This window comes from Mixophyes fleayi, chromosome 10 (genome assembly GCF_038048845.1).
Source record: "Mixophyes fleayi isolate aMixFle1 chromosome 10, aMixFle1.hap1, whole genome shotgun sequence".
In the NCBI taxonomy this organism is placed as follows: domain Eukaryota; kingdom Metazoa; phylum Chordata; class Amphibia; order Anura; family Limnodynastidae; genus Mixophyes; species Mixophyes fleayi.
Genome location: NC_134411.1, coordinates 14,961,439 through 14,973,392, shown reverse-complemented (window position 1 = coordinate 14,973,392; position 11,954 = coordinate 14,961,439). Strand labels below are relative to the sequence as shown.

Here is an 11,954-nt window from a genome sequence, read left to right as displayed (position 1 = left end):
TAGCTTGATTTTTACATTTCTTGACCATTCAAAACCTCCAGCAATGTAATTTGAAGTTCTCTAGTTTTCTAGTTAGACTTAAAAACAGTGCAAATGGGAGATGATTACAAATTACTGGCCAGTGTTCTATGCTAGGATCCGATCCCTCAGAGAACTCCTGTATTCCATCCCTCAGCAAACTGCTGAGGAACAGATTCAAGTAAATATTCTGTCTAGTCCTTTTTGTCACTGTTTATTGTTTGAAAAATAAATCTAAACAAAAATCAAAGTTTACAATTTCATTACATTTCAGATATCCGCATCCACACAAAAAAACCCATCATGGACTACATATCCAGTAAATGGACCTCCTGTGGACAGTGATGAAACATGCAAGCTCCATAGTAGTGTTTTGAGCATTATTTTCCAGGGGAATAAATGCCAAATGACAACAAAGAAAATGTAGTGTAACATCAAGCAAAATAAAAAAAAAAAGAAAACTACATAAAATAAAGTAACAATTTGTAAACCAAATATATTTTAAAACCCTGACTAATCTTAGAATAAAGCAAAATGTATTATCAGCTCTGGAGAGCAAAGAGTGCAAGAACACTAAACATCAGTCTAATTAAGGGCTGGACAAATGTAGGCCACAGAATTGCAGCCATGTGAAGGACTATGGGTCTTTTGTAGATTGATGTCCAATTATCAATTTTCGGACATAATCCCAGAATGGCAGTAGATTGGGTCAGGACCATCAAATATGGAGGAATGACCCTTAGTGATTACAGTCTCTCCAGCGTGTACATGAAGTGTACAAGTCTTTAATGTTTAGGGATATGTAACTTTTGGCTATTTGTTCTCATGTGATTGGTCACCAGAGTTTGTTTGTAAGACTGAAATTTCTCTCCCAATTTTTTTCATGTTTGCCAAGGATATTCCATGGGCTATATACAGGGCTGGATTAACCCGAGGACTAACTGGGCTAACTGGGCTAGAGCCCAGGCGCCTTGGGCATCTGGGGGGCCTGCCGGCATTGATCGGGTTGGGGTCGTTCTCCACCCTAGGCTCAGACTGTCGGCTGGAAAATGGCAGGCAGCTAACAGCAAATCTTATGCTGTTAGCTGCCTGCTGTTACTGTAGTGCTTCCGCGGCACGCAGTAATCTCCTTACTGAGATCTCGTGAGAGTTATACTTTGACTCATAGTCTCAGTCTCACGAGATCTCCTCAGTAAAGAGATTACTGCACGCCATGGGAGCACTACAGGGAGTAACAGAAGAAAGGAAGCAGGTAAGTGCTCGAGTGCTGGCGGAGGGGGCTCGCGTGGGAATATTTATATTTTTGTCTGTTTCACTCGCAAAATCACTCTGTACATGCCCAGAACCTGACCATAGACAACTAAACGCAGTTACGTTTAATTTAACTTCATAAGCAAAGAACAATTACTACAGCCTAAGAGTTCTGGGAGGGAACAGGGCGAAGTGGACCATTAGTCTGTAGTCATTGTACAGTAAGGGCGTGCCAAACTCAAGCGCACACCACCGCATCTGAATCATGCTCTAGGTGTCTCTCAGTAACTTGTTTTTCCGCCGTATCTCTTGCTCCAGCTGTAGGGCTAGTCTAAGTCCTGAATACTAGTGATGACAGTCTCGTATGCTAGAACATGTGTTTGTAAATCAGAAGCAACTGTAAAAATGTGTATTATGTTCAATAGACACTAAGAATATCCTATAAAATGTATTTCAGTGGGGAAACATAAAATAAAAAATACACACTTTTTTTTTTACGATTTAATCACTAATGCCTATAATATTAACAGGTGACATTAATTGAATTATTTATTTTTTCTGTGCGTTTTTTTGCAAATTTATATTGCACTATTGTACTGAACGTATCCTGCAGTGTCTTTTGTAGTAGAGACGAGAAGACCTACCCCCGAATTAATCAGCGCACGTATTTTCAGATCCATTCCTTGCTCTATTCGGGAGTACGCAGAGCCGATTTACGTGCATTTTAATAAAAAACGTACGTTGCGCTCAGTATGCGTGCTTTGGTGAGTCAGGACCTAAGTGTACAGAGTATAAGCTTGAGCTTACAGAGTGATGGATGCGGTGGTATTTGAAGACAATATTGTGAGGGAAGTGATGTTTGTTGCATGTGGCATGGAAGACGAGTGAGTTTTGAGTGACAATGGTCATATACTGTTTGCATTCTGCGTGTTTCTTAAAAAGATTATTGTGAGAGATTGTATACGAACGAGAGGGAAAGCTGGGTCTTCCCAAAGGGAGGAGAGAGTGGAGAGTTTAGTGGATAAATTACATTTCTTAAAGCAAGTATCCTATATCTGACATGTGCATCTGAAGAACCAGGAGGGTAATTAGTGTTTGGGGTCTGTATTCGTTGGAAAGTCCTAGAAGTATGGAGGGGAATGTATAACTAGTTATTCTGCTTTCAAATTAATGCAGGTAACACTACCAGGAGTTTAAATAATTCAGTTGTGGTGATGAGGTTCTCGAGGGGGGAATGGAGGGCATGGGCCAATATATTCTATTGCTGTATCAGGAATTGGCTTTTCTAGTTTTGTTTTATTCCACAGCCTCCAACACATGTTGTTTTCTTACACTATTTGTTTTGGATCTAGGTTCAATATCGTCTTGTTTATCTAGGAGATGGTCATGGTGACCCTGCTGAATTTCATGGACAGCCATCTTCCTGGTCCACGTGGGCCACTAATCCGCCATGTCCGAGCATCGTTATTCTCGTCTGTTCATTAGGGAAGGAGCAAGAGGTCTGTGACACTTCTGGGGTAGGTTGTTTTGGGTAAGTTCTTGAGAAGTAATTCTTGTGGAACCAGACACCATGATATATACTGGGGTTACTTTATCGCAAATCACTTAGGGGTATATTTACTAAACTGCAGGTTTGGAAAAGTGAAGATGTTGCCTATAGCAACCAATCAGATTCTAGCTGTCATTTATTTAGTGCATTCTACAAAATGACAGCTAGAATATGATTGGTTGCTATAGGCAACATCTCCACTTTTTCAAACCCGCAGTTTAGTAAATATAGTTCTTTACTACAGAGGTGACTGTGCAGATGCTAAAATGTGGATCATGTAGAGTTTGTTGTGGAACAATAATAGTTGCACATTTGGGATGGGAGCCTTCCCACTTTCATCGGATGACCACAGAACCAGGGTCGTAACTAGGGCTGTGCAACAGGGGCGACCGCACAGGGAACAACGCTGAAGGGGGGCACAATTTAGGAATATTTTAGGTTAATTTGGTTAAAATTGAGTGCTAGGGGGGCGGCATTTGTCTTTCTCGCCCCGGGCGCTAGAATTCTAAGTTACGGCTCTGCACAGAACCTTTTATATTGTAAAACAATGTGATTTTTACACGTCCTGGGAGGTGGTGTTTGCTAATATTCTCAACACTGAATTTTTCATCAGCCAGGCAAAATGTATACAGGGAGGAGCATTTACATGTGCAAATATACCAATGTAATAACAACATTTCAATGTACAAATGGGACCCATGAAATAAACCCCTTACTGCCATGACTTGTTTAAGACATGATTGATGCTTGCAGCAATTTAGGAGGAAAATTGAGTGTGATTATTATGTAAATTATGTATGCGTAGGCAGCTAAGTAGATGCCCGTGTGTAAAATGATGCGCAATGCTTACGCGTTGTTTGTAAATTACACATTCCCCCTCACCTCTGTAGTAACACACTTCCTCCCTCACCTCTGTAGTACCTCATCCCTCCCCCCCTCACCTCTGTAGTAACACACTTCCTCCCTCACCTCTGTAGTAACACACTTCCTCCCTCACCTCTGTAGTAACACATTCCCCCCCCTCACCTCTGTAGTAACACATTCCCCCCCCCTCACCTCTGTAGTAACACATTCCCCCCCTCACCTCTGTAGTAACACATCCCCCCCCCTCACCTCTGTAGTAACACATTCCCCCCTCACCTCTGTAGTAACACATTCCCCCCCCTCACCTCTGTAGTAACACATTCCCCCCCCCCCTCACCTCTGTAGTAACACATCCCCCCCCCTCACCTCTGTAGTAACACATCCCCCCCCCGCACCTCTGTAGTAACACATTCCCCCCTCACCTCTGTAGTAACACATTTACCCCCCCTCACCTCTGTAGTAACACATTCCCCCCCTCACCTCTGTAGTAACACATTTACCCCCCTCACGTCTAATGTGCCCATATAAACCCAGGCCTGGCATTGTTTCTTTGATCATGTGATATTGGTATAACTTTTAATTGGTTCTCCTGTGTAGCTAGATTTTGACTTTGTGCCTTGTTGTTTGACTAAAACTGACCATGGCCTCTCTGACTCCTGTTTGTTTGTCTGGTATATGATCTACTAATGAACATCTTGGACTGTGTTCTTAAGACATGAGTACTGGTAAGCCTGTTTGTTTAAGATAAAGGAAGCTACTGTAGGTGAACGCCATAGAGAACCTATGAAATATCTATTTATGTAGAGATCTAGTATTTTTCTTTGTAAATGAGAGGATCATTTTGCCAACGCATTGGTGAACAAAGTGTCTTATGCCTTAATGATATCACTCGTTCCTGAATATTGTTTAAGCCCACAAATTGCGTTCCTCCGCCAAGGATAGGTGTTAATAATCAGTAATGAAAGTGGATTAATTGAAATAGAGACATCTATCAGCAATCGTAAACTCAGAATCTCACAAATGATTGTGAGTGAACATTAAAATAAAAAATATGTATTCATACAATATTTATATCTACTATCACAAGTGAGTGGAACAATAGAGTTTGTTCTGCAATAGTGGTAGAATCACTGCATAAGTTGTGTATCATGTGGTTGGCAGGTTACACTTGTTTATGGGGTGTTTACATGTTGTGATTCTGTCTCCTTTGCAGAATTATCTGTGTGCTTCCTGAACATACAGTGTATCTTACAGAAAAGACACATGACATGGGAATTAAATGCAAAATGAGCAGATACATTAGCTTGCAAATTTCTCACAGCTACCAGCAGGGGGCGACAAAAAACACCTTGGTGGAAACCTCTTCCCTGGGGAAGGAGCTTTAGGGAGACAAGCCACTGTACTGACCCTGACACTACCCAGAGAAAGGAGAGAGGGGAGAGCTCTTAAGGTCCCAGAGAAAGGAAGCTAAAAGAAAGTGATGTTGAATGATCTGCTGCTATAACATAGACATTTCCCAGATTGTGTGTTAACACAAGAAAAAAGGTCGGAATAAGAAGAGAAGTCCCTTCACTTAGAGGGAAAGGGTCCCAACCCTGGAGAGCAGAGTCCCACTGAGAAGCTGGGGCTGCTGCTGCTTTGATCCTTCCTTTGTAGCTGCAGCGTTCTCTAGTGTGACCAGTGTAAGCGACTGTCACCAGTGTGGACTGAGAAGATTTGCTGCTCCGTTCTAAGCAAAGACTAATGGTCTGTAACTTCATGGCAGCTTGGACTACACACTCCTAGGACTTTGTGTTACCTCTAGGACAGAGCCATGGAAGTTGTGGATGAGACAGAGGCTTTACAACGCTTCTTTGAAGGTAAGAAACGCTGGACAGCCTCGGTGTGGTGACCTGGTCAGGGTGGGCTCAGATGTGGACATGTCTATTGACATTAACCTTGATCAACAGTTTATACAATTGTATCTTTTATGTCACTTGCATGGTTGTATGAGATTTGTCCTGCTAGTGCTTGGCCCAGATTTCCACAGTTCAAGATAACTAGACAATCCTGATATCGGATACACACAATAAGGTTAAGAGCACCATTCCATATAATGCACCATCTCCCTCACATATGTAGCCCGTATTATCAGATGGTCATTACAAGTACAGTTGGCTGGAGGGGGGATTATTAATAGAGCTCATAGAGGTGAAAAGCTGATGCTATTTTTGTTCTGTATAAATCAGGGTCGTTTTGACCAATGGTTCTGAGGAATGCTATATAGGGATTACTCATTGCATATGGTTTCTTTTGGAAAGGAAGAGGTTAACAAATATTGTCTATGGTGTTATACTGAAGCAATGAGCTAGATACAACTATTAGATTATTGATTATAATGTATCATTATCTGCTTTTCTATTCTGGGAACATATTGTAGCATAGTGACCACTTGCTAATCTGGCAATGCTTCAAACTCTGCAATGTGGTGCCATCATTATCTCTCTCAGCCGAAACCCACAAGTATTCCATGCGGTTCTGAGAGAAATATAAATTATTTGTACCTGTTCACCCTCTAAAAAGCAGGAAAAAAAGTGTTTTTTTTATTTTCTTTCGATTGTTACATTTTATATTATTTTTATTTCTTTTGTTATGGTTTCATATATGTTGTTCATAGTGAAAAAAAAAAGAGCACAAATTCATAATGACTACATGTGCAGCTAATTTACATATATGTTGAATCCAAAAACAAAAACTTGGAATAATTAAAAAAAAAATTACCATTAGTTCATAGGCAGAAATGTCACAGATTCTCACCTTGGTTTTTCCACTGGAGTAGATAAGGGATTAACGCTTTGACTGCAAAGGAGCCCTGAGTTTAAATGCATTTCAGTTTCGTTGGAAAATTACATTTTTTTTCCCTGTAACAACAGCAAGGAGCTGGACAACTGCTAATGGAAAAACAAGGTGTGCAAAAAGCAGCGTATTCTATTTATTTTATATTAGTAAGAAAGTAATAATCTAACTGGCAATGATATCTTTATATGAAAACGTAAGTAAAAATTTCTAGAAGCTCTATGTCTACAGTAGCTGTGTGGCTATTTAATGTAACCTATAGGAATATGGCTAAAAGGTGCAAAATTCTGGAAAAGTGAGTTCTCAAAGAGTTAATCAAATGTTTCTTTTCTACAAAACAAAAATACTAACTAGATTAAAAACAAAGTATGCACAAAATGACACAACATTTTCTAAATCTATCACTGTCTAAAGTAATCCCTTGCACCTTCTATATTAGTAAATATATCTGATAAATAAAATCTGATACATAAAATATGAACATGAAATCTTTATAACAACATATTTGTATCTTTAAAAGATGGCTTTTACCTAGATGATAAAAACATTGCAAATAGAGATGTAATTAATACAAAAAAATGATTGTATAACCTGTTATTTTTGCGGTTTTAAATCCCTGCGTATAAACAACTAATTTGGTGTGAATGTAATGCAGACAATCCAAAGATTAAGAATTAGTAATTGCAACAATGAATGTATTCATCTCCTTGCTTTACAAGCAAGAATGAAGCAGGTTTCACGATGTTTATTATTTAAAAGAAAAATGTAGTAATGTATCTATACAGGGTATGTATATATTATTTAAAACATCGGGAAAGACTTTCAGGTGTATTCAGTGAAAATATATTTGTTTTGTCTTTGAATAGTGTGTGTGCTACAGATTTTCTATGTACCAAAACAAAATGTACATGATTAAATATCACAAAAGTACTGCACAAGAATTTGTGACGTTATTTTGTGGCGGTTGGACATGTTGGTGTAACCTTTTTTATTTGTAAGTCTGTTTTTATAGATTTTATTTTTAAAAGCAAATCAATATTTCACATTTATATGTAATGCTACGTGCATGCAGGGGACTCAATACTGGATTGCCAGTGACATATATCATGTGATTTCCTGTCATTTATAGTAGGGAAGGTAATGCAGATTGTGTCTAAGTTGCATATTACTGTGTGTTGTCACGATACAGGTGTACACATTGGGGTTCAAAATGGCCAGGTGTAATTAACCTTTATCTAAATTTATATTCTGAATGGACGTAAAATTCATCAGAGATTCTCCATGTAAAAGCTGAGTAGATTGTACACGTATAAGGGAAAGGCGGATAAAAACTGTCTAAAAGTGCTTTGTTTACCATATTTCTGAATTTATCTGATCTTGGGACAGCATAATAGAACCTACAGCTTGTATAGAATTTGTCAAAAGCACCTTTTTGGTTCCTAAAAGTTAACTTAAAAAGTTGAATAGATGTTTACCAAGAGATTATATTTCATATATGATCTGTGAGTTCGTCAGGCCTATCTGGGAGAATAATGGTATTCACAAAGGAACAGTGTGGATAATCATCATCACCATTTATTTATATAGCGCCACTGATTCCGCAGCGCTGTACAGAGAACTCACATCAGTCCCTGCCCCATTGGAGCTTATAGTCTAAATTCCCTAATACACACACACAGATAATCCAATCATCAAATATGTGCTCAATTTAAGCCCACGTAGGGTAAGTACATTGTTAATAATTTAGTAACGATTACATTGACCAATTGCAAAATGTTCTTTCCAACCAAGTCACTCGTTCAGACCTTATCTTATGAACAAAGAAAGTGATTGGTTCAATTTTGATTGTTCTGCCACAAACAAACTATCCTACAACTCTATAATTTTACATTTGCCCAATCAACTTTGAATAAAGCTTGTTTGTTACAATCAGTTAATTTGGTACCATTTAACACCAGACAATATCTGTCCAACGTGATTCTTGATCCTGTCTATTAACAATGCAAATGTTTTATGGGGCTATATTTTAAATTTAAGGAAATAACAACACTGTCAGAAAAACTGACGATCTAATGTTGGGTCTGTTCACACGTATTTGATATTTTAAATGATCCCAAATCACCAAGTTATTCATTAATGGGTCGATCTGGTAATGACACCAAACTTCCCCAAACAAGATGCTATTCAAATTCATGTTCCCCTTTTCAGTGTCTTTACACTATGTGTTAGTTTTATCTCTACTTTCCTGTACGTTGACTTTGCTGTCATATATAGTATATCTTATGTATAAAAACAAATTATATATATATATGCGTGTGTGTGTGTATGTGTATGTATGTGTGTGTATATATATATATATATATATATATATATATATATATATATATATATAAAATCTGTGTGTGTATATATGTTATTAGTTAGGTCATCTCATATATTTGGAGAGCAGTGACATCACATGACTTATTTTAAATGTAAACCACACCTGGGGAGGATGACCACATACACGCAGATTGCTGTGTTATATACAGTATGTGTATTGTAGAATATAAGGTACCCCTATTGTAAAATAAAATGATCACCTCAGAGTTCCAGGATCTCCATTCAGCCTGCAGCCAGGGGTGGTTCTAGAAAGATTTTCTACCCCGGGCGATTTAGGGGGGGCCATTTAGGCCCCGCCCCCTTTCTGCCTTTTAAGGCTGCCGGCGACTGCAGAGCAGCCGGGCAGCACATAGTCAATACGGGGCGGACCTGGACAGTGTGCAGCCGCCGGCAGCTAGCCCCTGCTAGGGGGGGCGATTGTCCCGATCGCCCCCCCCTGGATCCGCCACTGCCTGCAGCCTTTAAACTTTTACATGGTCTCAGAATTACCCGGCGGCTATTTATATCCTTACATAGTACATGATGGGGTAAGTTATTGATATAGTGGATGCAAGCCTGGTGGAATCGTTCCTTCCCTACTGTATATTTTAATATTATAATGAAAGTGAAAAAAAGTTTTTTTGATGTCCGATAATAAGATCATGACAGATACTCTGCTCATATATGGCCTGATTCATTAAGGAAAGTTAAGGAAGAAATTGATTAAGTTTTATTCATTTTTTACTTAAGTTTTTTTCCTGGACAAAACCATGTTACAATGCAAGGGGTGCAAATTAGTTTATTATTTGGCACATAAGTAAAATACTGGCTGTTTTTTCATGTAGTACACAAATACTTGACTGCTTATTTGTACACTGAAATTTGAAGTTGATCTCGAAAAAAAAAAAAAGACAAAGCTTATGTGCAAAATAATAAACTAATATGCACCCCTTGCATTGTACCATAGTTTTGTCCAGGAAATAACTTTTTTCCTTAATATATCAGGCCCATAGTATCTACCATCTACATAATTTAAAAAGGAAGCAGAGTCGGGAGATGAATCACGGAAATGTAATTGGACCAAATTCACATGACCCTCTTCAGTTCTCCTATTGTACCTCATGTGGTACTAGTTTACACACATTTATTGACAGACTTCTAAACATGATTGTTTTGCTTTTAAATTCAATATAATCACATTACCCCTCTATATTCCAATAATGTAAAGAGCAGAGATCTTATGTTGTTTAGTAACGAGCATGCAATGGACTTTTATACATCTGTTAACACTAATGTTCCGTCTCCATTTGAAATGTTAAGAACTCTGCAGCTCCCAAACCCAGGAGCGTTGCTAGGTTCTCAGCACATGCACACACACACATAGTACACAATTACCATCACTATCTCTACCAAATCAGGACTTAGGATATCAAACAGATAATGCAGAAGCCTAGTTTTTTTTAATCAATACCAGAACTAATATTGGGATATCCTCCTGTCTTGTTAGGGTGATAATAACATCAAAGCTAGGGATGTTTACAGTGCAGCTGTCCATATAGAGAGAATGAGAACAAGGAGTTGGAGAATTACATCCAAAACAACAAATACGGCATTGTGAAGCTGTCCGTATATACAAAGTATGGTGCGCGGCATGTTGGCACAGTGGTCAGCATTGCTGCCTCACAGAACTAGGACCAATCCCAACAGGGCACAATCTGAGGTTCTATGTTCTCCCTGTGTTTACATGGACTTTCTCCATTTATCTCCAGTCTCCTCCCACATTCCAAAGACCTACTAGTGGGTTAATTGGCATCTGGTGAAATTAACCCGTGTGTGTGTGGTAGGGAATATAGATTGTAAGCTCCACTGGGGCAGGAACTGATATAAATGATTAAATATCTGCAGATCTCTGCATAATATGGTAACACTACAGAAATAATGAGTGAGGGTAATAAATAAAGTGGTTACACTGATAATAACATCCAACCTATAGAGGAGTAATGTAATGCTGTGCAGTTATCCATTAGATCAGATACACAGGTAGTTTACTGGAGGTAAATAGGCAGCATTTTTGTGGTGGTAGTTTACCATTATCGACATTGGGCTAAGTCATACTTGCCAACCTTTGGCAAGCTAATTCCGGGAGATCCCAGGCAGAGGGGCGTGGTTGGAGGGCGGGAGGGGCCGGGCAGCGTTAATTTGCGTCATTTTGGCCCCGCCCCCGTGACAAAATGCCGTTTTTTTCGCGGGGACGGGACCTAAATGACTCGATTCACCGCAAATCGCGTCATTTTGAGGAGCATATTGCCAGATGCAGGATATTTGCCTTTCCCGGGAGAGCTACCCAAATTTCGGGTAGCAAGTATGGGCAAGTAAGTCCTCGTTGTCTATTTTTGGAGCAGGGTGGCAGCATATGTAATATTGGGTAATGCAACCCTACCCTGAAATGGATTCTTGTCCAGGCAGGTGGGAAGGGGACCACACAATAGTCCACATGGTAATGATTACTATGTATGGGGGCCACACTCTGCCCAACTTCTCTGACCATTCTCCCATTGGATGGCTGCGCAGTGCATCGTCATGGAGGCGAGCGTGGGAGTGTGCTGCTATTTCCTCCATGTTTGTCTTGTTGCACAGAGCACACTTTAGCTCCACTTTCCTCAGGTCCTAATAGAGAACAAAACAAATAGTATTAGGCATAGCTTCGCCCACTATATTCTTTTAATTTAACGAATGACAAAAAAATGCGTTTAAACCCGCACTAAATTATTGTAAAACACTCAGGGGTATATTTACTAAACTGCGGGTTTGAAAAAGTGGAGATGTTGCCTATAGCAACCAATCAGATTCTAGCTGTCATTTTGTAGAATGCACTAAATAAATGAAAGCTAGAATCTGATTGGTTGCTATCGGCAACATCCCCACTTTTCCAAACCCGCAGTTTAGTAAATCTAGCCCTGAGTATATTAAATCAGACTAAAGTTAATAACAAGCTGCTCAACGTCAGATAATCTATCACCGAGTTGGGGGTTTGCTTTTTTAATTATATACTATAATAGACACTGTTGTATGTTAT

The 11,954-nt window shown here is 39.2% G+C and overlaps 1 protein-coding gene across 5 annotated transcripts in view; it reads left to right on the top strand.

Moving 5' to 3' along the window:
- Window positions 1-5,044: 5,044 nt before the first annotated feature.
- MYRF (myelin regulatory factor) overlaps window positions 5,045-11,954 on the top strand; it is a 125,323-nt gene continuing 118,413 nt past the window's right edge. For all 5 annotated transcript variants that reach the window (XM_075187943.1, XM_075187946.1, XM_075187944.1 and 2 more), the window contains exon 1: window positions 5,045-5,541. In XM_075187943.1, coding sequence (XP_075044044.1) covers window positions 5,496-5,541 — 46 coding nt within the window. In that variant the 5' untranslated portion in view covers window positions 5,045-5,495. The remainder of the gene's footprint in view (window positions 5,542-11,954) is intronic.